At 37.5% G+C, this 23672-nt stretch overlaps 2 protein-coding genes across 11 annotated transcripts in view; one reads left to right on the plus strand and one right to left on the minus strand.

Moving 5' to 3' along the window:
* TUT7 (terminal uridylyl transferase 7) overlaps nucleotides 1-11258 on the minus strand; it is a 60851-nt gene extending 49593 nt beyond the window's left edge. For 8 of the 10 annotated variants that reach the window (XM_081278785.1, XM_081278777.1, XM_081278783.1 and 5 more), the window contains exons 1-5: nucleotides 11124-11258; nucleotides 9448-9998; nucleotides 3520-3701; nucleotides 2694-2810; nucleotides 2018-2195 (exon numbers count right to left, since the gene is read on the minus strand). In XM_081278785.1, coding sequence (XP_081134911.1) covers nucleotides 2018-2195; nucleotides 2694-2810; nucleotides 3520-3701; nucleotides 9448-9967 — 997 coding nt within the window. In that variant the 5' untranslated portion in view covers nucleotides 9968-9998; nucleotides 11124-11258. Of the gene's footprint in view, nucleotides 1-2017; nucleotides 2196-2693; nucleotides 2811-3519; nucleotides 3702-9447; nucleotides 9999-10753; nucleotides 10971-11013 lie in introns of those variants that run through there. The other 2 variants (XM_081278779.1, XM_081278780.1) reach the window with 2 other exon arrangements.
* LOC308641548 (uncharacterized protein) overlaps nucleotides 10189-23672 on the plus strand; it is a gene marked incomplete at its 5' end in the record, with an annotated part of 28546 nt that continues 15062 nt past the window's right edge. Inside the window, 2 exons of the mRNA XM_081280220.1 lie at nucleotides 10189-10204; nucleotides 10910-11460. Of these exons, the coding sequence (XP_081136346.1) occupies nucleotides 10189-10204; nucleotides 10910-11460 (567 nt within the window). The remainder of the gene's footprint in view (nucleotides 10205-10909; nucleotides 11461-23672) is intronic.

Consider the following 23672-nt stretch of genomic DNA (forward strand, 5'->3'; position numbering starts at 1 on the left):
GCAGCGCGCTCGCCTGGCATGCGTGCGGCCCGGGTTCGATCCTCAGCACCACATACCAACAAAGATGTTGTGTCCGCTGAGAACTAAAAAATAAATATTAAAAATTCTCTCTCTCTCTCTCTCTCTCTCTCCTCTCTCTTTAAAAAAAAAAATAAGAAAGCTGAAAAGGGATGTCTATTTTACACTTATAAACTTTATAGTATAGTCAAGAGCTAATGCAAATATTTTTTGTTACTTATTTTATAATACAAATTACTCACAAACAAAAAGTATTTGATATAATGCAATCCCTTGAGAAAAACTTGCAAAATAATTACAATATAACCGATATCTTAATATGCTAGGCAGTATTCATTTCCTTTTCAGAGAAGAATATAAGTGTTCACATGTGTATCTTCATATGTATTTATGGAATTTATTTTCAATATTTTACTATTTTGCCAAAATATTACCCATTCTTATCAAGAGGACATTTTCTTCAAGTTTGCCAATTCAATTCAAGTGATTTCTTTAGGGTTTAAGATGCATATTTTTTTTCTTTAGATGGGGACTTACTATGTTGTCCAGATTGGACTCAAACTCCTGCCTTAGCCTCCTAAGTGCTGGGACTACAGTTGTGAATCATCATACCTGGCTTCAAGAGTTTTCTATTAACAATCAGGTGTGATAGTCCATATGTCTACAATCCCAGTGACTCAGGAGGTTGACACAGGAGCATAAGGAGGCCAGTGTGAGCAATTTAATAAGATCCTGCCTCAAAATAAATAAATAGATAGATAGATAGATAGACAGATAGATGGAGCTGGGAATGTAGATCAGTGGTAGAGCACTTGCCTAGCACACGGTAGGCCCTAGGTTTAATCCCCCAGTTCTGCAAAAATTAATAGGAGTTTTCTATAAAAAAGTTTAATTTTACATGGAATTTCATAGCAAAAATCAGTGAAATTAAAATTTACTATTTGGGAGATACCTATGTATTGAAATGAGTTGAACTTCCCTCCTATTCTTATAAAAGTTATATGTATATGTATCCATGAATACATGTTATAAATACTTGCATGATCTCCAGGAACAAATAGTTTAAAGAATTATAAGGTGATATATACATAAATAATGAGTCTAGCCCTGTGAATCAGAATCACTTGTGAAACTTTCTAAATGTAATTGTCCATGACTCCACAGATAATTCTTATTTATGGCAAGAATTGAGGATGATTAAGCTATTCCAATCATTTATCTAAATAGGAAGGCCAATGACCTTTCATTGGCAAGGGTTGTTCCTATCAAGACTAGCAGCTGCAGTGTCAAGCATTTACCATACCCAGCCTTAAATTTTTATAAGCAGTTTACTCCAAACATTGTATTCCCTCCCCTATTTTGCACTAAAGCTACATGAAAAATAATGCAAGTCAGTGGTGTGTGCCCGTAGTTCCAGCTACTCAGGAGGCTGAGGCAAGAGGATCATTTGAGTCCAGGAGTTCAAGGTGAGCTTGGGTGACTCAGTGAGACCTCTGTCTCAAAAAATTAAATTAAAAATAGATATAATTTCAAAATATCAACTGAACAGCATACAAAACCCATTATAAATTATTTATAAACTAGTTTTTCAAAGCTTTTTTAGATCCTCCTGACTCAGCCTACTGAGCTGCTGGGATTATTTGTACCACTGTGCCCAGCTATTTTAATTAAAAAATATTCTGTCAATTCAGATGGAAAGGTAAACAAATACATACAAGAGTCCCACAGTGCCCCAATATAGGGCAATTAACCATACTGAATTTTATAACAGAATAATATTTATAATGAGAACAGGTTCACAGTGGCAATGACTGTTTAAAGTCTGTTACCTTTGGAGAAGCCAGGAGAAATAACAACCAAACACAACAACAACAAACATACTCACTAAGGAAAAAAGCTTCAGTACATAACAAATGAATTTTTATGAGGTGAAAATTACTTGAAATATGAACGAGTTACTTTTAAGTAGCTAAATAGAAAAAAGAAATCTAGAAAATACCTGGTAACTTGTGCTGGAACACATTTTCCATGATACATTTGATTTCTAGCCTCTGTTCCAAATTCTCATTGTGTAAGCCAAACTCCTGTACCACTTTGTCAATGGCAATGCCAATTGCATTTATCTGGGAGGGTGTTGGCGGGGGTAACGTAGTGAGCAACTCTTCCTCCTGCTTCTCCTTTTAGGATCAATGTTCAAATTAAAAATGGCTCATACATAGGTTTTACCTTTTATGTTTCACTGAGACAACACCCTATAGAATTTTCAGGAATCTGTTTTTAGCCCTCCTTTTCATCTTAGCTGTTTGTCTTTATTGTAACAAACATATACACATTTTATGCATATAATTTGGATCAGTGACAATAGAGAGTAAGCAGGAACATGGAGAAAGTGTAAGAAAAGAACATTAAAACCAGTAATGACAGTCTGATTATTTTTTTTATTACTGTCATAAGGACACATATAGGTCCTAACTGTGATTTCCTATACCCTGATTTTATACTTAAGGAAATTCAAAAGACTGCCCAAAAAACACATCTGATTAATTAAAAGTATTTTGGTTAAAACAATTTCAAGAAGTTAATTAAAGTTATTAATATTCATAGCTTTAAGGAGAAGAAATATGACAATGACAACTGATAGGTAAAAACAACAGTTTGGGTCACATAAAACTTACCTTAATGTTTTTCTTGTGCCTCTTCTCTTTGATATGCTTATGAGCAAATGCAATGGATTCAATTAAAACATCACAGAGTTTGCAGGTGTATTTTGCTGTAGGGCAGTTTCGTGGTCGCTATAATTTAAACAGATTGATCAAAAGGTATATCTCCAAACATCCAGGGGAAAAAAATAAGCCAGAAAAATGATTTCCCCTTCAGTTTAAAAACTTGATACTATGTCACTGTCTTGTTTTATCACTATCTTAATAGTAATTTTTAATTAAGTACAATTGCAACTATTTGGAATTCTATTACCTCATACTGAATATACTTTTCAATGTGTAATACTTAAATACTGATAATCCAAGTAGTATACATCAAAAGGGAGGTGGGCTTATTTGTATGATGGGCAGGTCCTAGGACTTCAGAACATGTGAAAAAAAGTTTTAACCCCCAGAAGGAAATAAAATCACTGAATTACAAGGGGAACTTTTTGACAATGCAAAGTGCCACAACAGGGTACAATAATTATCCCAAAAGATTCCTCAGGACAAAAGAAGACTACCTAGAGAAGTTAGGAGGTGATTAGAGGAGAAGCCAGATCCTAAAGTATTTCTTACAGGATGGGGCTGAGGAAGGAGAGATTTAAGGGAGGAGGTTTCATGGTATGGCAAGTTCATTAGTATATTTTCAGAATAATATGCCTGTTAAAAATAAACACTTGTTATTTTAACCTTTAAAAAGTAGGGTACCGAATTCACCAAAGCTGGTATTTCCAATTACTAACACAGTTTAAACCAGAACAAGGATTTTTATTAGCAAATACATGCTCATAGCTGTTACCCTTTTTAGCCTGTCAATGCAGTCTCTCCTCAAACGCTCCTCAGCCTGCTGTAAGCCCAGTAGCTCCTTTGTCGAAAGCACAGACTCGTCAATCACAGGGCCTTCCAACTCTCCATCCTGTTCATTTTCCTCATTTCTAGTCCTCCGTGGTTTCCTGGGTCTGGACCGCTGCTTCTTGTTTTCTTAAGTTAGGGGAAAAATATTATTGGCAATATTGAATTATACCTCTCCTGGATAAAAAGCAGAATTTTCCTATTTATTAATTAAATGGCATGACAGAATAAATGACATCCGAACACAGAGCAAAGGGAAAGGTGGATCTCCATGGACAAAATGTTTGAATAATCACTAAGCACATCATCTGTGATATACCAATCCTCAGAAATACCATAACTTCAAAGGAATTCTGCTGGAATGACGAAAACTGTCATACGTTTTTATGAATATGTCAAAACAAACTTTAATATTAATTAAGTGCACTAACAATAAAAAGAAGAAACAAGAAGGAAAAAAAAATTTATCCAGGCATAGTGGCACACGCCTGTAATCCCAATGGCTTGGCTCTGGAGGCTGACACAGGAAGCTTGTGAGTTCAAAGCCAGCCTCAGCAACTTAGCAAGGTGCTAAGCAACTCAGTAAGACCCTGTCTCTAAATAAAATACAAGATAGGGCTGGGGATGTGGCTTAGTGGTTGAGTCCCCTCAATTCAATCCCTGGCACAAAAAAAAAAAAAAAAAAAGGAAAGAATTCTGCTTTGATAATACAATTTGATTTTCTTCCTTCCTGATATGCTGCTGAGCATTCTAAATCAAGAGTAAAAATTATCCTCTGATGGCAAGTATATATGTAATTCTAATATATTCCATATATTAGAATTTTCTAATATACTTTTATATATTAACATATATAATCTACATTATACCTAATATTTTATTATACTTGTTAGTACATCTGTAGTAATGAAAACTTCCCACGTTTGCTTTTATTTTTTAAGTGACCAATCTTAATAGTGTGAAATGGACACTATTGTATACTTCTCAAGAATTCAGAAATCCTTATGAGCAGTGAAAAAAAAATCATTTAGTTGTAAATTAAGCCTTTTAAAGACATAAAATTGGGGTCTACCAGAAATGGGAAGAAACATAAAATTTCATCTGCTGAGGGCAACCATTTCCCATTTTATTTTTACTTTCATTTTAGATTTTTTGAGCCACCTGCACACCTAGCATATCAAAGGAAAAAACAATTGGTAGTTAAAATAAAGGCTTTTTTCTAAGTACAAATTTATCTGCTTATAAACTCCTGCTGTTACTTCTATAATTTCTAGAATAAATGAATCAGTTCTTTTTTTTTTAAGTTTACAACTTTCAACCTGTGAAAGAGAAGATGGTGGTGAGACTGAACCATAAACACTGTTTTAAGTACATCTGTGACTTCTATCAATAAGTTGAGAAAAATAAAGTTATTAATAAAATGACTAAAATTTGTTTTCCAAATTAAAATTCTGTTAAGTGGATGGAATCATGTTCAATGGTTTAATACAAATTACTTTTTGGAAATATAAACCTACTGCCCAGCATGAGGCAAATTCCTCTCAATTTTTCAGAACTCATTAACTCATTACTAGTGTAGCAAATTACAATGAATTAACTAATTGTAAAAAAAAATTCAGTGTCAATGGAAGTATAGGACCTCCAGTTTTCAAAAAGGCTATTTTGAGGCTGGGGAATGTAGCTCAGTGGTAGAGCACCTGCCTAGTATGCATGAGGCCATGGGTTCAATCCACAGCATGGAAAAACACACAAAACTATAGCTAAGAACTCTAACACAAAAATAGTAAGCAATATGCTCAATACACATGAGATGAATGTAATGAAATTTGACAAAAAGTTTCTATAATAAGTGAAAGTTTTTTAAAAACTAAACAATATTAGGGAAAAATGCACTTAAAAAAAATCAAAATGGACTTGAGCCGCAGGGCACTATGGTTCATGCCTAAAATCCCAGCAATTTGGGAGGCTAAGACAGGGGGATCCCAAGTTCAAGGCCAGCCTTAGCAACTCTGTGAAACCCTGTCAATCAACCAACCAATAAATGGGTTGGGAATGCAGCTCAGTGGTAAAGTGACCCTGGGTTCAATTCTTTTTCTTTTTTTTTTGGTGGTGCTGGGGATTTCCTGGGCTTAATTCTTAAAAAAAAAAAAAAAAAAAAAAAAAAAAAAAAAAAAAAAAAAAAAAGACTGAGCAAATAAAACATCAAAAGATTAATAGCATTTGACTAGGAACTCATCAGGCTACCTCAATACTTCTTCCCCCAATTATCACAAACTTTTAAAGCCAGTAGTACTTATTGTCTTAATAAATTTTTGAGATGACCATCTCTTAACTTAGAAATGTGTTCATTCTCATTTAATTATTATTAGTTTTATCTTTATTTATTTTATTAGTATCTTTTTCTAAATAAATACATTTGACTTCAGTGTTCAGAACATGACAGAAACTTCTTACTTAGGCAAACACTCAAAGAGTTTCAACATGTGCAACACCTTTTTAGAAAAGTCCCATATTCACAATAGTAATTGATATGTAACCAAGTTCCTTCATTAACTTCCTTTTTGTTGTTGACAAAAGCTTTCCCATAACTATGTGCTGTCATTTTCTAAGGATTGACATCTCTCACCAAACACCATGATTAACTCCAATTACTTTTATCTGTAGCATAGCTACAGAAATTCTGCCAGATGATGATAACAGTAGCTACCATTACTATTTTATTAGGTGGCAGATGTAAAGCAAGCATTTTCTGTGTGCTGCTCTCGTTTAATCCCTACAGTAATCCTGACCCTGATACTAATATTTTCCCCATTGTACAGATGGGGACAATGCCAGTCCAAGAGAATTAATAATCTGTTCAAGGATATGGGACAAAGTCAAAGGAAAGGGATTTGAAATACAGATTAAAATATGGACGGATCCTGAAATTCGGCCTTTCATCTTGAAACAGAAAAATAAAAATTACTACAAAATCTCTTTGAGGCACATACAGACTCACATCTAGAACAGACTAGAAACTGATAGCAGTATAACCTCCTGAACTAAGTCTCACAGGCCTGCAGGTGTAAACTGTCAAAATCTCATTGGAGGAATTCTTGGAAGGTATAACTGGGTATTGCTAAAAAATTCCCACAATGGAGGAAGAGCATCTAGCTCATTCCAAATTTATTGTAATAAGAGTTCTCTATATTCAGTATTCGAATTTTCCCATATTTTATTTGAATATGGTCCATTAGCCCATTCACAAAGGACATGTGTATCTGAGTGGATATTTTCCAGCTAAAATAATTAATGGCATTTTCCCAAATATGTTAAATTGCAACCTAGGACATTTAAGGGATGAGGTAGAAATAGTAATGTAAACTGATAAACAGAAAAGATGGTATTAAAAAAAGTAACATTATTTTCATTATATTTTCTTACAGTTTCAATAAGATCCTTCTATTAAGACACATTTTGATTTAAGGATATTTTGATCCCTTTAATGAGATCCTTTTTAGGATCCTTTAAACGAAGAGCAAAGTTTAGATATTAAACTGAATAACAGTTATTCAACTTGAACAATTTCCTTAGTTATTCCTAACACCAAATAAGAATACATGAACTGCTTTTTGGGTCTCCAAATGGCACCTTGTATTGTCTAGCTGCAAATTTTTGATCTGTAAACCTTCATTTTTAAATGCTTTTCAACTTTTTCTTTTCTAAAAGACAAGCATTGATAATTAAATTTAATGTCCACATTCCACATGGACACTGCAATACATAAATACAAATATACAATATAAAAAAGAAACACACAAACTAAAAGCCCAGAAATTATCAATAAATGTTCAGTTTCCCTATTTGGATTCTGGGTCTAGTGAGAATTACTTAATGGCCAGGGCGACGGAGTCCCCACTACTGTTCTACTTCCTCATCTACCACTTTGAATAAACAAGTGTGGATAAATTTAAACTCTCCAAACTGCAACTGCCTAATTTGTAAAATTGTGATTCCATCTTTGTTATATCATAACAGTGCTCCATCAGAAAATTCCTTCAAGTTCTTTCTAGGCTTAACGACACATAATGCTAAGGTATTACCCTATTATTTTAATTCTTTCATAATCTTGCATTCTGTTTCTGCTCCTTGATGTTAGCATTAATTTTAACTTTCCTTTTTCCTTTCCCCCCATTTAATATTAACAAGTGCTTGAGATTTTCACTTTGTTCTAAGACTGTCTAATGATTAAAAAAAAAAAAGAGCTTTTCCTTTTTAAGCATTCTATATGCATGAGTCTCAAATTCAAGTGCCTTGCAAGTAACACATATATGAACTGGCTACTGAGACAACATGAAGAAAGAGACTTCTGGAGACTTAGAAAAGTACCCACATTTGCCTGAATACATTTAAATTAAAAAAAAAAAAAGTTTAAAAAATATTTTTAAAAAATTTGATTTGGACAGTTTACAATTCATTCTACATGGTCACTACAAAAGACTTTCAGCCAATAAACATAAAAGCCCATTTTTCCAAGTATAATTTTCATATTAAATACTACTGTTTCATTTATGACTTCCCCTCACCTCAGTGAATATATCCATTAGATAAAAATAACCTTCCTGATTATAGAAATCATTGCTACATGGACATTATCTACCTTGAACCTTTCAGAAAAAAGTATAAATAATCACTCTGAGATAATTATTATCAAGCATGTGAAGGCACTTAGAAATGGGTTTTTATTTACTGAAAGCAAACAAAGCATTTTTCTGTATTCTGACTTTCTAAACTCATGTTTCCCAATCTCTGTTGCCATGCTTACCCTCCCACCCCTACCCCTCCATGGCCTTGCACAAGCTAGGTAAGTGTTCTACCACTGAGCTACACCCCTAGTTCCCCCCAGATGGTGACTTGCTGAATTCCCAGACTGGCCTCCAATTCTTAGGTTCAAGTGATCCTCCGTCTCCTCAGGGCTGGGACGACAGATGCATGCAACTAACTGCACCTGACAGCTCTTGAAAAACAAAAACCATAGGTTGTTCTCCTCTGGAGATTGATACTTCACCCAAAAGACAAATCCTTCTTTTGGCAGGCAATATATTCAGTCTATATTGTGTTTTCACATTGAATCTTTTTTGTTTTACTTTTATACTGTCACTTATATAATGGACATGTTCATTATTTAAATACAATTCTTAAAAATTTTTTAGTTGTAGTTGGACACAATATCTTTATTTTATTTATTTTTATGTGGTGCTGAGGATCGAACCCAGGGCCTCGCATGTGCTAGGCGAGCACTCTAGCTCTGAGCCACAATCCCAGCCCTAAATACAAAATTATAAACATAATTTTGAAAATACATAATACCACTTAGAAATTATGCTATGGTCCCTAGGGGGATATGATACCCTCTTCTATAAAAAAAAAAACATATTTTTTACTGTATGAAAATATGTTCACTAAAGTAAAATAAGCCTTGAGGTAAAATTTTTTTTTGGTATGGGGGATTGAACCCAGAGGTGTTTCACCGCTGAGCTACATCCTCAGCCCTTTTTTAAAATTTTTTCTATTTTGAGAGAGCTAAGTTGCTAAAGGTAGCCTTGAACCTGCAATCCTCCTACCTTAGTCTACAAAGTTGCTGGAATTAGCAGGCATGTGCCACCACTCCCAGTGAGGTAAACTTTTGAAAGGACCAATATATGAAATGTGTTAGAGGTGCCCAAATGTCATGATTATAAACCTTAAAATAATCACATTAAATAAATTAACACTTCTGAAAACATATACTATGAAAAACTGGAAATTCACTGCTGAAAATAAAACTTATTTGGATGAAAAAGAATAAGACATTGTTGACTTTGGGGCTGTAACCTTACAAGTTGGAACACATTACCAGGATTTCCTGTTTCCATTTCTGACATGGTCTCTAGGCTTGTTAGGTCTTTATGAAACAGTCTTCTTACAGTTCTGCAGCCTCTTCCATCTTGCCACCTGTAACCATCTTCACTTTCTTGAAAGGCATCTTTCCTTGGTCTGCTTATGATAGGAATTCTAGGTCCAGGTTTAAACTCTCTCCAATTGTCTGAATTACCAGTAAGTTCATCAGATAGCCACCTCTTATTTTGATCTCTGTGGTTGTCATTCATCCAAGTGGGTTGACTGTAAATTGGGTTTTTAAATGCATATGGATTGCTGGAAACAGCGTATGATCCTTTTCTTGGGGTATTCCCATAGTTTCCAGGAGTTAGCTTTTTTTTTGGAAGGCCTTTTTCCATTTTACTGCTATGGCCTTTAGCATAATCATCCATTATTAAATAATCTTGTTGGGGGTGACCCCTTCTGAAATCATCATCATCGACAGGTCCTCGGTCTTTACTGCGCTTCACAATATAAGGCTTTGCTGCATCTCCCATGGTCTTTGACTTCAATTTTCTTTCTTTGCACCTGAAAGAAGGCATTTCGGGAAAACAACTAAATATAACAAGATATGATACCAAGTACACAAAATGCCATATCATATTGATGACCAAAAGTGTGTAAGAAACCTTTCCTTTTTTTCTTTTAGTTAAATTTCTATCACATTCCTAATAATCAGTGCATTGCATTAGAAGTTAGGAGACATAGTCCTACAATCATGGGATTCGTACCTAGTATTTATTATGAAGTCTAAATCTGTGAATAAGAAAAAGCTCCTCTAATCCGGAAAACTATTATAGTAAAACGTTATATCACATTGTTAAGCTTTACTTATATACAAAAGTGCCTCGCTTCAAAGAAAACTTCAAAAGTAAACAGCATCCCAAGCCAATACTGCTACAGAACTCCTGAAAGTCTATTTTTTTAAGTTGGCAATTACTTTAAAGTGTTACACAAAGTAACCAAAACTTTATGTAAACAGACTACATTTTCTCTCAACTCCACTCTAGTTGCTTCATCACATATCAGAACAGACCGGCTTTGATCTCTTGGGCTACAGAGGGGCTGGGCTCCTAATGAAAGGGGCTGGGTTTCTGACCAATGGACAACTCCAGAGAACCGCCCAATTTCTCATTCTTCAATACTAAACAAGTTTGGTTTAGTCACTAACTGCAATTATCTAAAGAATGCCACGCCTTTTCGATTCCTGTCTTGACTGCCCCACCCCGGTCTGCCTCAGTTTCCATCCCTGACCGTCCGAGACGAAAAAGTAGGAGGCGTACCCGCAGTCCCGGCCACGAAGCCACCGTGGGGACCAGGAAGCAGGAAGTGACCTGCCACTTCGATGGGATTTCGGGGTCCCCCCAGCCGCCAGGGGGCCAGGGCCGAGTGTCTCGACCCAAATCTCTTCTCCCACCCTCGCAGAGTCTGACACAAAGTGAAAAGGCGGACTCGAACCCGAGAGCTCAGTTCTAGCCGGCCTGGAGGATCCCTAGACACCGAAACTGGACTAGGAGGCCGCCTCAGGATAGAGCCAACGTACCTATGGGGCCAGGCCCGACCTCTACTTTGGAGACTAAGGAACCCACGAGAGACCCAGCCCGGAGGCGAGTCTAGGAGGGACACAGGGAGAAGGCGCCCCAGATCACTCACCACCTCCGCCGCGGTCCCCCGCCTCTTCCTGTCCCAGCTGGGCTCCCTCTCCGAGTTTTCCTTCGGTCCCACTTCCGGCGCTCAGCGCTGTCTCATTGTGCGCGATTGGGAGCCGGCTGTGCCCCCGCCCCGGCGCTCCGCCGCGCACGCCGGAAACGCGCGCCGCGCCCGCAGGGCCGCCCTCCGCCCCGCCCGCCGTCGCCCCGCTGCCGGGCCGCCCACCGTCGCCAAGGCGCTCTGGCCCCGGGTATGGGTTGTCAAGGCCAGCCCGGTTACGCCCCTCGGCGCCCGCGGGTTGTTCGCCCTCTACCCCGGCGCGCGGGCATGGCCTTCTCCGGTGAGCAGTGCCCGGGGCTCCCCGGGTTCCCCTCTTGATTGTGGGCGCTAAAAGCTCGGGGTAGGGTGGGGGAAGCAAGGGGAGCCCAGTCTCCTACGATCTGAGGGGAGTCGGCACTGGGGGACTCAGCTTTGCCCCTGGATGCTACTCAGTGACTTCTGGGGGAAATTGAGCCAGCTTCTCTTTCTTCCTATTTTCCTGATAATTCAGAGTGACTTAACGTTTCCGTGAGGTCTTAATTGCGGACGTGGTAGAAAGGTCAGTTTAAGCATCTAATGTTCACCCACAGTTTAATGTGGCCCAGGGGAATGCTCTGCTCTTTCCTAAGGTTGTGACCCTAAGAGAAGATAAGAACAAAGTGAATTTTGACGAACTTGGTCTTAAACACCTGGCGGGAGAGTATGGCCAAAGCACGACCCTATGTGGACATTTAAAAAGAAAGATAGCCTGGCATGGTTTACTTTTAAGAAAAGTCATTTTTAGAGAGTGAAAGTGATCAAGTTATATCTATGTATGAATATTCCACAGTGAAACCCACTATTCTGTACAATTATACACCTATTAAAAGTCGTTTTGAAAAGTATGTGTGATGGGAAAGGATGATCAAGGAGGGTCAAATTCAAACTTTTTTTTTTTTTTTTTTTTTTTTTGGATACTGGGAATTGAACCCAGGGACGCATACAACTGTTGAGCTACATACCCAGCATTTTTCTTTCTTTTTTTTTTTTTTTTTTGACCCAATTCTGTTAAATGGCCCAGCCAGCCTTCAAACCTGGCGATCCTCCTGCTTTGGCCTCCTGAATGGCTGGGATTCACAGGCCTCTGCTTCAGGGATAGTTCAAATTCAGATTTTTGAACTGAAGAATGTACACCTTGAACTAGCAAACAACTAAGGGTTGCCTCCACCTCTCCCCGCCCCGCCCCCCAAAAATTGGTATTATCCTCCTTGCTACCTGGGATGTTCTGAGTGTTTTAAAAAAATCAAAATTAATAAAATTAGGGAGTGCTGGGAAAATAGGACAGCTTATTTGTCCATTTTTCTAGAGCTTTTAAATTTAAAGCCATGAGGTTCTGTTGAGGCAAGAGTCTAAATTGGTAAAATATTGGTTATTGCTAGACATCTTTGAGAGCTTTACAAATATTAACTCATTTAATCATCCTCACAACAACTGCATTAAGAAAATATCATTATTCCCACTTTAAAGATGGGGAAACTTCTGAGTAGGGTGGGGCATGCCTTAATCCTAGAAACACTGGAGGCTGAGGCAAGAGAATCGAGTTTGAGGCCAGCCTCAACAATTTAGCAAGACCTGTCAAAAAGGCAGAGGATATAGTTGGGGTAGAGTGTGAAGGATATGAAATATAACCCTCAAGGAGAAAGGAGGACAGTTTGTTTGGGGGAGTAAACAATGATCTCTGAGCTCTGGACGTTCATTCACCCTTTCCCAGCAACAAATGATTCAAATCTTATTTTTTGGAGGGGGGTGGATACTAGGGATTGAACTCGGGGGCATTCGATCACTGAGCCACGTCTTCAGCCCTATTTTGTATATTATTTAGAGACAGGATCTAACTGAGTTGCTTAAGGTCTCACTAAATTGTTGAGCTGACTTTGAACTCCTGATCCTCCTATCTCATCCTCCCAAGCTGTTGGGATTACAGACCTGTGCCACCTTGGCTTTCAAATCTCATTTTTATGAATCAAAACATACTCAAACCCTGTGGAAAAAAAAAAAAAAAAAGAAAAAGAAATTAGACCCCTCCTATAATCATTTGCCATTTTTTTCTTCTGAAAAAATGTGCCATTCTGTTGCTTAATAAAGAAAGCTTGCTTTCCATTGAGATCTGGTCTCTGATTATTTTTGCTTTCCTCAGTATAATTAATAAATAAAGATGGGGAAATTACCACTTAATGGTGAAGTAAATAGCACAACTGGAATCCAAACTCAGATTATCCTGAGATGTCTGTTCTTAACTAGGTGACTATACTATGGTGATTTTAGGCACATTCCTACAACTTTGCTGTAATTCTTTATTTAGATGTTTTGGGACTGCATGGTGGCACACACTTGTAATCCCAGCAGCTGAGGAGGCTGAGGCTGGAGGATGACAATTTCAAAGCCAGCATCAGCAAAAGCAAGGCAGTAAACAATTCAATGAGACCCTGTCTCTAAATAAAATACAAAATAGGGCTGGGGATACAGCACAGTGATTGAATGCCCCCGAGTTTAATCCCTAGTACCAAAAAACAAAACAAATCAACACCCCCCCAAAAAAAATGTTTTGGTTTTGAAAATTCATGGGAATAAAACTAATAATCTTTTTGACCAGCAGGCAGTAGCATTTAGCATAGAGAAGGAAGGGAGTGTGGCGATACATGATTGTATTTATTATGGGAAAATAGCATTACCAGTCAGGTTAGTACTTCCTATTCGAAAGAACTGGTTTAGGTAAGTCCATCTTGATTTCTGAATTCTAGGGAACCAAAACAGCAAACATCTTTTTAAGGATTTAGAATAGTTCATATTTGCATTTTCTTCAATGCTTTGTCCAAAGTGTAACTTCTCATATTATAAATTAGCTGATTTTAAGATTCATCTTGAGGATATAATACTAATTGAAACACTGGCAGTAGAGTTACTTTCTTATGACCTTTTATACTGTGAGAGTAATTTAAATTGGTCAGTGGAAATCCTTAAATCCAGTTGAAAAGTTTGGAATTTTCTTTGATGTCATTGAAAGGAGGATTGAGTTTCTCAGAATGATAGCTTCTTGTTCTACAAATATTTTCAACAATTTATAGTAGAAATGTGGGGACAGAGGTTGTTCTCTGGTTGGGAGGTAGGGATACTATTACCAAAAGCATGATCATTGTCCCCAATGCCAGTTCAATAAAAAGGACACAGTTTTGAGAAAAAGGAAAATATTTTTATTGCTTTGCCAGCAAAGGAGAAATACCAGGACTCCTGTCCCAGAGGCTGTGGTTCTGCCCATCTAGGGGAACAGGGGTTTTTAAAGAACTGAATCAAAGGCTACTTTCCATGTGTAATTCACTTGTTAATTTGAGAGAGTCTGAATTACTTTGTTCCTGTGGTGGGTGTGTGCTCAAGGACAGATAACTGCAAAAAGTGGAAGAAAGATAATCCTGTCCCATCCTGTGCCCCTCCCTGCCTTCCCAAGATTAGGGTTGGGAAGAGATTAGGGAGGAGAAGTGACTGAGAAAGGGGAAGAGACATGTTCCTTTTAAAAATAATGAAGGGAGACCCTCATTGCTATACAAAATTACATATAAGAGGTTGTGAGGGAAATGGGAAAATAAACAAGGAGAGAAATGAATTACAGTAGATGGGGTAGAGAGAGAAGATGTGAGGGAAGGGGAGGGGGGACAGTAGGGGATAGGAAAGGTAGCAGAATACAACAATTACTAATAGGGCATTATGTAAAATTGTGGATGTGTAACCGACATGATTCTGCAATCTGCATTTGGGGTAAAATTGGGAGTTCATAACCCACTTCAATCTAATGTATGAAATATGATATGTCAAGAGCTTTGTAATGTTGTGAACAACCAATAAAAAAAACTGAAAAAAAAAATAAAAATAAGTTGCAATCATGAAATGGTGCAACCACTTAGGAAAATAAGCTAACAGTTTTTTTTTTAAAGATTAAATATTTACCTATCATGGGAAAAAAATAAGTTGCAGTGGCAGAGCATAAAATGAACCACTGTTACATTTCCTTATTTTGTATTTTATTTATTGATAGGATCTCACTGAATTGCTTAGCACCTCGCCATTGCTGATGCTAGCTTTGAACTCATGATCCTCCTGTCTGGCCTCCTGAGATGCTGGGATTATAGGCCTGTGCCACCTTGCCTGGCCCTTACTGTCACTTTCTACAATTCCCTTTTTATGGCAGTGACATCTCTGAGCTACTTTCTGTGTGAATTTGGGGGAAGTGACCTGAAGTTCTTGTTCTCTATCAGGTGGGACAGTTAAGTGTATATTCAGCATCAGGGCAGACCAGAGGTCCATGGTGGCAGTTGGTAAGTGACTGGACAAAGTTTACATAGGACAGGGATCATGCTAGGACAATAATAAAGACTTCAAAGTATTATGTTTGTGTGAACAATTAACACAAAAGCAATTAGTATTTCTGCCAGTCTCTGAAAACCATAAACAAGTAACTCATAATCATGTCAATGAAAAACAGATCAAGTTTATCTATGTAGAAGGTTATGAGATCAGGCTCAAATTGACTCAGGATAAACTTGTGACTTTTGAGTCTTTCGTGATCATTATTAGGCATTCCCACACAAGAACCCTTACTTTATAGCTTCCAGCTTTACTTACTTTTGGTAGCGTTGTCAGAAGTGTACATCTTAAGTTACATTAAAAAAATTATCTTTCCATTTATGCATTTAGGAACAGGGATTAAACCCAGAGGCTCTTAATTATTGAGACGTATCTCCAGCCCTTTATTATTTTGAGGCACAGTCTCACTAAGTTGCCTAGGGCCTTGCCAAATTGCTGAGGCTGGCTTTGAAATTATGATCCTCCTGTCTCAGTCTCCCAAGCTGCTAGGATTTCAGGCATGTGGCACCATGCCTGGCTGTCTTTCTTTTTAAATGTCCACATATAGTCGTACTTCAGTCATACTCTCCTGCCAGATGTTTAAGACCAAGTTGGTCAAAATTCACTTTGTTCATATCTTCTCTTAGAGTCAGTGATCTCAGGATTCCTTAGCAATCATTCTTGAGGACATAGTATTGCCGCAGTCCGGCTGCAGCAAAATAAACGGGGATGGGGGGGGGGTGGGGGGGGTGACGAGCAACTTGTGTACATTGATACAGCAGGAGTGGGAGCCGTTTATTGTAGGACAGGAGGGGTATGTATACATTCCACACAGCTTATCTTAATTAACATAAACTAGATACAGCAGTCAACCAATAAGGAATCTCCACACTTAATGGCTCGCTGGCCTTACTTCACAAACCACTCCTCTGGCAAAATGCCAGGCGCCATCTTGACTTGTTTACAGACCCTAACATAGTATGAGAAGTCTCTTTCCTCTTTTAGCCTTCCTGTACCAATTGTGTTATCTGCTAGGATGGGTCAAAGTCTTGCTGACTGTATCAGGATATTTCCCTCTTCAATGACCCCGCTCTTTGCAGAATGTGCACTGATTGGCTGGCTTCTTGTTCTCTAGTATCTCCTTGATCCCCCTGATGAGGAGGCTGGGTGACTCCTTGAAGTTGCAGGGTCCTTAGAGGGGTTCTGTCATTCTCTGGCTCCTTGCTGATCTGAGAGAGCAAGGGCCAGAAAATTGGCTGCTTTTTCCTTGGCCCTTTTACTTCCTTGACTTGGGTCTCCCAACTTTTTGGTTTTGAACATCCAGCAGGCCAGTTTCACCAATATTAAAAGTGGAAAATATGGGTTATACTTTTACAGTTACCCTATCATTTAATTGGGGTATTAGTACTGAAAAGCAGCATTGCAATCTGTCTGTTCTTTAGGTGATAACTTATTGTCTTAAATTCATTATGGTTGTTCTGTTTGAAGTAGAACTTCTGTAAAATATTAATAGGCAATAGTTATATACTTTTATAAGGAAAATGCAAAATGAACACTAGACTATCTTTGGTATCCTATAGCTTCTAGAAAGATCCATATATCTATCAACTCAATTACATACAAGTTTTGGGTTTTCTTTTTAACTCTTTTACAAGCCTAAATAACTTTTACAGTTTGCCCAAACTTTTACTTAAGTATCACATCCCTTGTTTATTTTGAGATCATAGTAATCTTTACAACAACAACAAAATAAATCTTTTGAACACAACTTTAAGCTTAATTTTAGCTTACTTTGGAACTCTCCTAACATGGAGAAGGACAAGAGCCAAGCCTTAACTTAGGTGAGGCTGGACTCTTGACAAAGTGTTTATTCCTGAAGCTGATCTGATCTTTGCCTTTCGTTTTTTAAAAAGTATCATTTTACAAAGTTCTCGTGAATTGTTTCCTGAGTCTGTCTGAATAGCAGTTAGCATAATACAACAAAACATCTGAAACATGAATCAAAGAAAAAAGGCTAAGAGAGTTCTTAACTTTCTTTTTGTGGAAAAAGTGACAAAATGTTTTCATGTTCCACATTGTCAACCTTTGAACAAATCAGGCTCTCCTTATTATCTTCCAAAAATACATTTAAATTTCCATCCCAGTGTAAAGAGTACCACAAAATTTTATATGTAATTTATTGACAATGGGTTACTTTTGTCCAGTTACAAAACATTAACTGACATAAGTAAATACCAACCAAATTTGTTATTTCTATATAAACCTGAGGGTGATTATTGCTACAGATAATTTTAGTTTAGAGAATACCAACCTGGTAAATTGCTCTTCTAAGCTTACATTTAGATGGCTCATATATTTGAAGAACGTAAACTCATTTAATATTCAAAGAAGCTAGTAATGGTTAGCATTACAATTGCATAGATGTCCCTATATTAACTAAGTTTAACTTAAAAGTAAAATTTAGAGTCCACATTGTGTATGGTAACAATAATCATAAGTCTTCATACTAGCAAAAATCAAAGAATAGCCTTAAGTCTCATATATTTAGGAAACTATTAATAATCAGGAATAGGCTTAGTCAAAGAAAACAGATATAAACCAGGTCTTCAAATGGCATTGTGGCCCTTCTATGTCAGATACAAGGTATAAAAGAACATTTATTAGTTACCTTGCTAGTAAACCTACATAAACTTTCATTTTATGAACTTACATAACACTTAGACCAGGCTCAGGCAAACACAATTCTCAGATGTATACATATCTCTGGTAACATGTATTCAGGGTGTCAACTATATTGTAGTAACCTAAAATAGAAGTTGCTTATTTAACTAGTTATGAAGTAATCATTTAAAAGACTTTAAAACAGGCATAAATCCTAATTCCTTTAAGATTTAATTACCCTAAATAATAAAACTTGACAGACACAAGAAAATTAATAAGAGCAGATTAATGTTCTAGACTTTGCTTCATATCATTGCATTAAAATTTGAATAACTTTGACTATGCTAATTACAGCCAATTTAATCACACAAACTTTTTCAGATGTACCTTCACAAACCTTCTGCAACTTATTTAGCCATTCTAAAATTTGTTTACATCCTTAGTTTTGTCCTCTCTTTCATCTTGGTCATTAGCACAAGAATATTACTTTATCAGATAAAATACTTCTTCATCCAGAAATATTTCTTTTACCTTCTAATTTTCCAGACTAAAATATATTTCCATACCTATAACTTTCTTACATTTCTTTTCTAGTTTCAGACCCTTTCTTAAATTCATATTCTGAAACAATCTTTATGAATATTATATGTGCATGTAATTACTCAACAAATTTTATCCCAGGAGAGGACCAGACAATTTGGCATATAGAAAAACTGTACCTTAATCTTTTTCTTCTAGGTTGGATTCAAGGGGTTGGAGCACGGGATATTTTTGAGCCTGACCTCTCTCCCTTATTTTTATTACAATGCCACCAACTTTGAGTTCCCCAATGGTCAACTGTACCCCAAGTCTCCTTTCACACCATTTTCTTACACTAGGCATATTGATGGTCAATAGAAGAGGCCCTTTCCATCCTTTTCTTTGGGTATTCTTGAAGATCCCTTTGCGGAGGTTGCCAGCAAAACTTGGAATTGGCTTTAATTTCTGTTTTTATTTATTTTTTATTTCTGAGTGCAGTTGTTTATCCTACCAATTTCCTTATGCATTTAGTTTTTTAAATTTTTTAATAGTTTTAGATGGACAGCATGCCTTTATTTTGTTTATCTTTATGTGATGCTAAGGATTGAACCCAGTGCCTCACATAAGTGCTCTGCCACTGAGCTATAGCCCCAGTGCCTGCATTTAGTTTGATGAGATACTGTTATAGCAAGGATTGCTCTGCCCCAGTGATGAATATCCCTGACTGAATGGCTGCTTTCCCTGTTGTCATTTCTTTTGGTGCCATCCCTAAGTCTGAATTACTTTGTTCCAGTGGTAGGTGTGTGCTCAAGGATAGATAACTCCTTGGGATGGGGAAGAAAGGTATTCCTGTTTCTCCTGAGGTTAGGGAGGAGAAGGGAGAGAGGAAGAGAAATAAACATGTCCCCTTTAAAGTCACAGTGGCAGAGCAGCAAGGGCTATATTCAAAGCATAAAGTAGACCACTGTTACACTATTACCCAATGTTCAGAAGACATTAATACTGCTTCTTATATTACAATATGTCTTCTATCTTAAGCCAGAAGATTTAATATTATATCTTGACAATCCAACCTTTAACAAAACCAATGCCCCTTTTCCTGTGGAGCTGTGGTTTCCAAAGTGCAGGAATTATATTCATAGCTTTATCAGCCACATTTTTTTTCTTTCAATGCTTTCAAGCATTTTGTTAGCATGTAATACAGTTCTTCCTTTAAATATATATCCAGGGGAAATAAAAGATAAATGTGGTCAGAGTTCAGTGACTTCTCGACACTCCTTCTGCTTGCAACATGGTCTTTCTTAGTCATCACCATGACTTGCCTGGATTGCTGAAATCAGCAGTTTCCACCTTTATCCTTCTCTAGTCTGTTTTTAACATAATAGGCATGTGCCACCATACTCAGCTTGCCAAGTTTTCAACATCATAATGCCTTTAATTTTTTTTTCTTTTAATTTCTCAAATAGAACTAGGGATATAACTCAGAGGTAGGGCACTTGCTTAACATGCGTGAGGCCCTGGATTCAGTCTCCAGTACCAGGGGTGAAAAATCTAATTAAAAAAGAATACTTTTTTCTTTTCTTTTTTGGTACTGGCAATTGAATCTGGGTCACTTTACCACTGAGCTACATTCCCAGCCTTTTCTATTTTTAATTTTGAGACAGGGTATTGCCATGTTGCTGAGGGTCTTGCTAAGTTTCTGAGGCTTGCCTTGGACTTGTGATCCTTCTGCTCAGCCTCTGGAGTCACTGGTATTACAGGCGTGCACCATTGCACCTAGCTAGAATACTTCTTGAGCCACTTAAGAAGTATAGGGATTTGGGTTTGAAAAACCTAATTTAACTGGTTTAAAACAATGAGGACATTTATTAATTCACAATGTGAAACAGTGTCCAGACAGTCTTCTGTGCCAGCTTCATCTAGTGGCTGTGCTTTCCTGTGTGTGTGTGAACATCTTTAGAAAGGCACAGTTGTCAGTAGCATTTATTAACTTCACTTCTACCAGCAAGAAAGAAAGTAAGCTGGGTGCAGTGACACATACCAATCCTAGCAGCTTGGGAGGCTAAGGCAGGAAGATCATGAGTTCAACGCCAGCCTCAGAAAGTCAGCAAGGCCCTAAACAACTTAGTGACACCCTGTCTCGAAATAAAATGTATTAAAAAAAAGGGCTGGGGATGGGGCTTAGTGGTTGAGCGGCCCTGGGTTCAATCCCTGATACCCCCCCCCCCCTCAAAAAAAATAAAAGAGAGAGAGAGAGAGAAGGTGGCCTCCAGAGATCAGGAAGAACTTTCCAGTAATCTTTTGCAAACTTCATTTGACATCTTAATATACTTAAATAGGTCAGTCTAATAGCAGTTTCAGGTAAGGGGGATACCATTACCCTTAGACCAAGTTTCTCCACCTCAAAACTATTGTATTTTTGAGTTGGGTAATTCTTTGTGTATGGTACTGTTCTCTGAATGATAGAATGTTCTGGATTTCTAACTGTGATTTCCTCTGTCTGTGACACTCAAAAGTATTTCCAGAGAGGTGGAGAATGTAGCTCAGCGGTAGAGGGCTTGCCTACAGTGGGCCTGAGGTTTCATCCCCAGCACTTGGAGGAAAAAAAAAAAGGAAAGAAAAGAAAGATCTTACTCAGACCCCCCCCCAACTGAAAATTGATCTAATCTTGCTCTGAGAATCCTACTCCCCATTTAATGTATCTTAGTTTTTTCAAATTTGAATTATGTCTTATAGTTCCACTTCTTTTGGATATATGTCCTCTCATTCAGATTTCCTGTTTCACTTTCCATGGATACCATTGGGGATGTGATGATCTGGACTTATGCTTGGAAAGAGTCCTTGTACACACATCCACAGGGCTGTTTGTGTGATTCTCTATTTATTTTATATTTCATTGATTTTGGTACCAGGGATGCGAGTTACATCCCCAGCCCTTTTTAATTTTGAGACAGGGTCTTGCTAAATTGCCTAGGGCCTCACTAAGTTGATGAGGCTGTCCTGGAACTTGTGATCTTCATGTGTCAACCTCCTAAACTGCTGGGATTACAGGCATGCACCACCATGCCCAGCCTCTTTTTAATTTTTTTAAACTTAATTGGTGGTACTGGGGATTGAACCTGAGGTCTCTATCATGCTAGGCAAGCAGTCTACCACTGATCTAGTAGACTCCTTACCTCTTTTTAAAATTTTATTTTGAGCCAGGATCTTGCTAAGTTGCCCAGGTAGGTTTCTGTTCTACTTGCTTCTCTGATGTTTCCAATGTCAAATAAACATTACATTGCTTTGAAATGAGAACCTGTAATAGCCCAGGTTAGAAACCTAAATGGAGTCACACACTAAAGTTTCATGTCACAAAACTGAAATTAAGCTAATTTTTTTCTCATCTTCTGAGAAATTAAGATGAGAGAGGTAACAACCAAATTTCCCAAACAGGGTACTTTCACTTGACAAAGTAGTGAAAGTTTCTTCTACCTTAATCCTTACACAAAGAAGTTATCCTAAAGTGATCTGAAATTTATCCATCAGTTAATTTTTCTATTGTCTATTCCCATCTTACTAAGAACTGTTTTGAAATGATGAATCTGCTTTTTGTTCTTTTGTTTTTGCTTTCTTTATTCTCTGTTTATAAAACCGACCTTTTCTGCTTTGCCCATTGGAACCCTTTTTCTTTTCTGTGGAGTGAAGACTTGCCTGATTTTAGAATAAAAAATAAAGTCATTTAAGATTATTAATCTAAATTGTTTTGTCTTTTAATACCAGTCTCTCTTCATTGCCTTATTGATGATATCTAATGGTGAGTCCATCTCCTGTGCTTTGTACCTGATGACAGGGACCCACCTTTCACTTTAATCACAGGTGATTTTCAGTATGGGTGGTCTACTACTTTGCCCCAATTGTGGCTGTCTCCTGGCTACTTTGCCATATGTTTTTCCTTGGCACCACGAAGAACCCAGGAATGCCTGGATTCCTTCCAAGGACACATGAATCTCAAGTGTGCTTTAAATTTGCCAGTTTGGGGCCTGTTCTGTTTGCTATGCCCTGCTATTATTTTTTATAATGCTGAAACAATTCTGTTTCTGTTAGTGGTTAACTTCCCCTAGTTCCAAGCCAGGGTCACATACTCTAAGCTTTTCCTTTGACTATTCTTACTCTCAAATATGGTGGAATGTTCTGTTTCCTTTCATGTTGCCTTGGAGACCAACCACCCTGCCTTTCCCTTCCCTTCCACTTCCAAGTCTCAGCCTTCCTTTTTCTGAATACCCAACTCCCAACATTTTTGTAGATAACATAGCTGTGTGCCTCAAACTTTCACTATGGAGAATGGTTCTCTCATCTCTATACTCATCAAATGTAGGCTTCCACTTCTCTCTGGCTATCCACGCCCTGCTTCCAGAACTTTCCCTAGAGATCTCTGCATTCACTGGGTCACGAAGCTGAGTATATCCCGGGGCCTCAGGGCTACCTACATAGCTTCTAGTCCTCTCATTGCTGGCTTACTGGGGGTCATCCTGGGGCTTTCAGACTCATCTCTAGGCTGTCTTCATCTTTTTTTTTTTTTTTAAAGAATGGAAAAGGTATCTTTAATTCTTTTTTGTAAGATTTCTTTTAGTGTTACCAGTGTGTTATTTTTTTTTAATTTTTAAAACATTTTGTCAGTGCATGATAGCAGGACTCATCATGCATCTTTGTACATGCACATAAGATAATGTCATTAATCTCATTTCCCATACCTTCCCTTTCTCTCCTTTCCTCCCTCACTATTATCTGCTTTCTCTAGTGAAGTACCTCTAATTCCTAAAAGTCTGAGCTTCAGCCGGTCAATGTGGGTTGAAACCGAGGAAGCTAGATTTCAAGGATCAGACGAGGCCAGGAAAATTTAAAACAAAGGAACAAAAAGAAAACTTGGACCAGTTTTGAAATCTGATAGACTTTGAAATTAGGATAAAGAGGCCACCA

This window comes from Spermophilus citellus (genome assembly GCF_964194105.1).
Source record: "Spermophilus citellus genome assembly, chromosome: 2".
Lineage (NCBI taxonomy): Eukaryota > Metazoa > Chordata > Mammalia > Rodentia > Sciuridae > Spermophilus > Spermophilus citellus.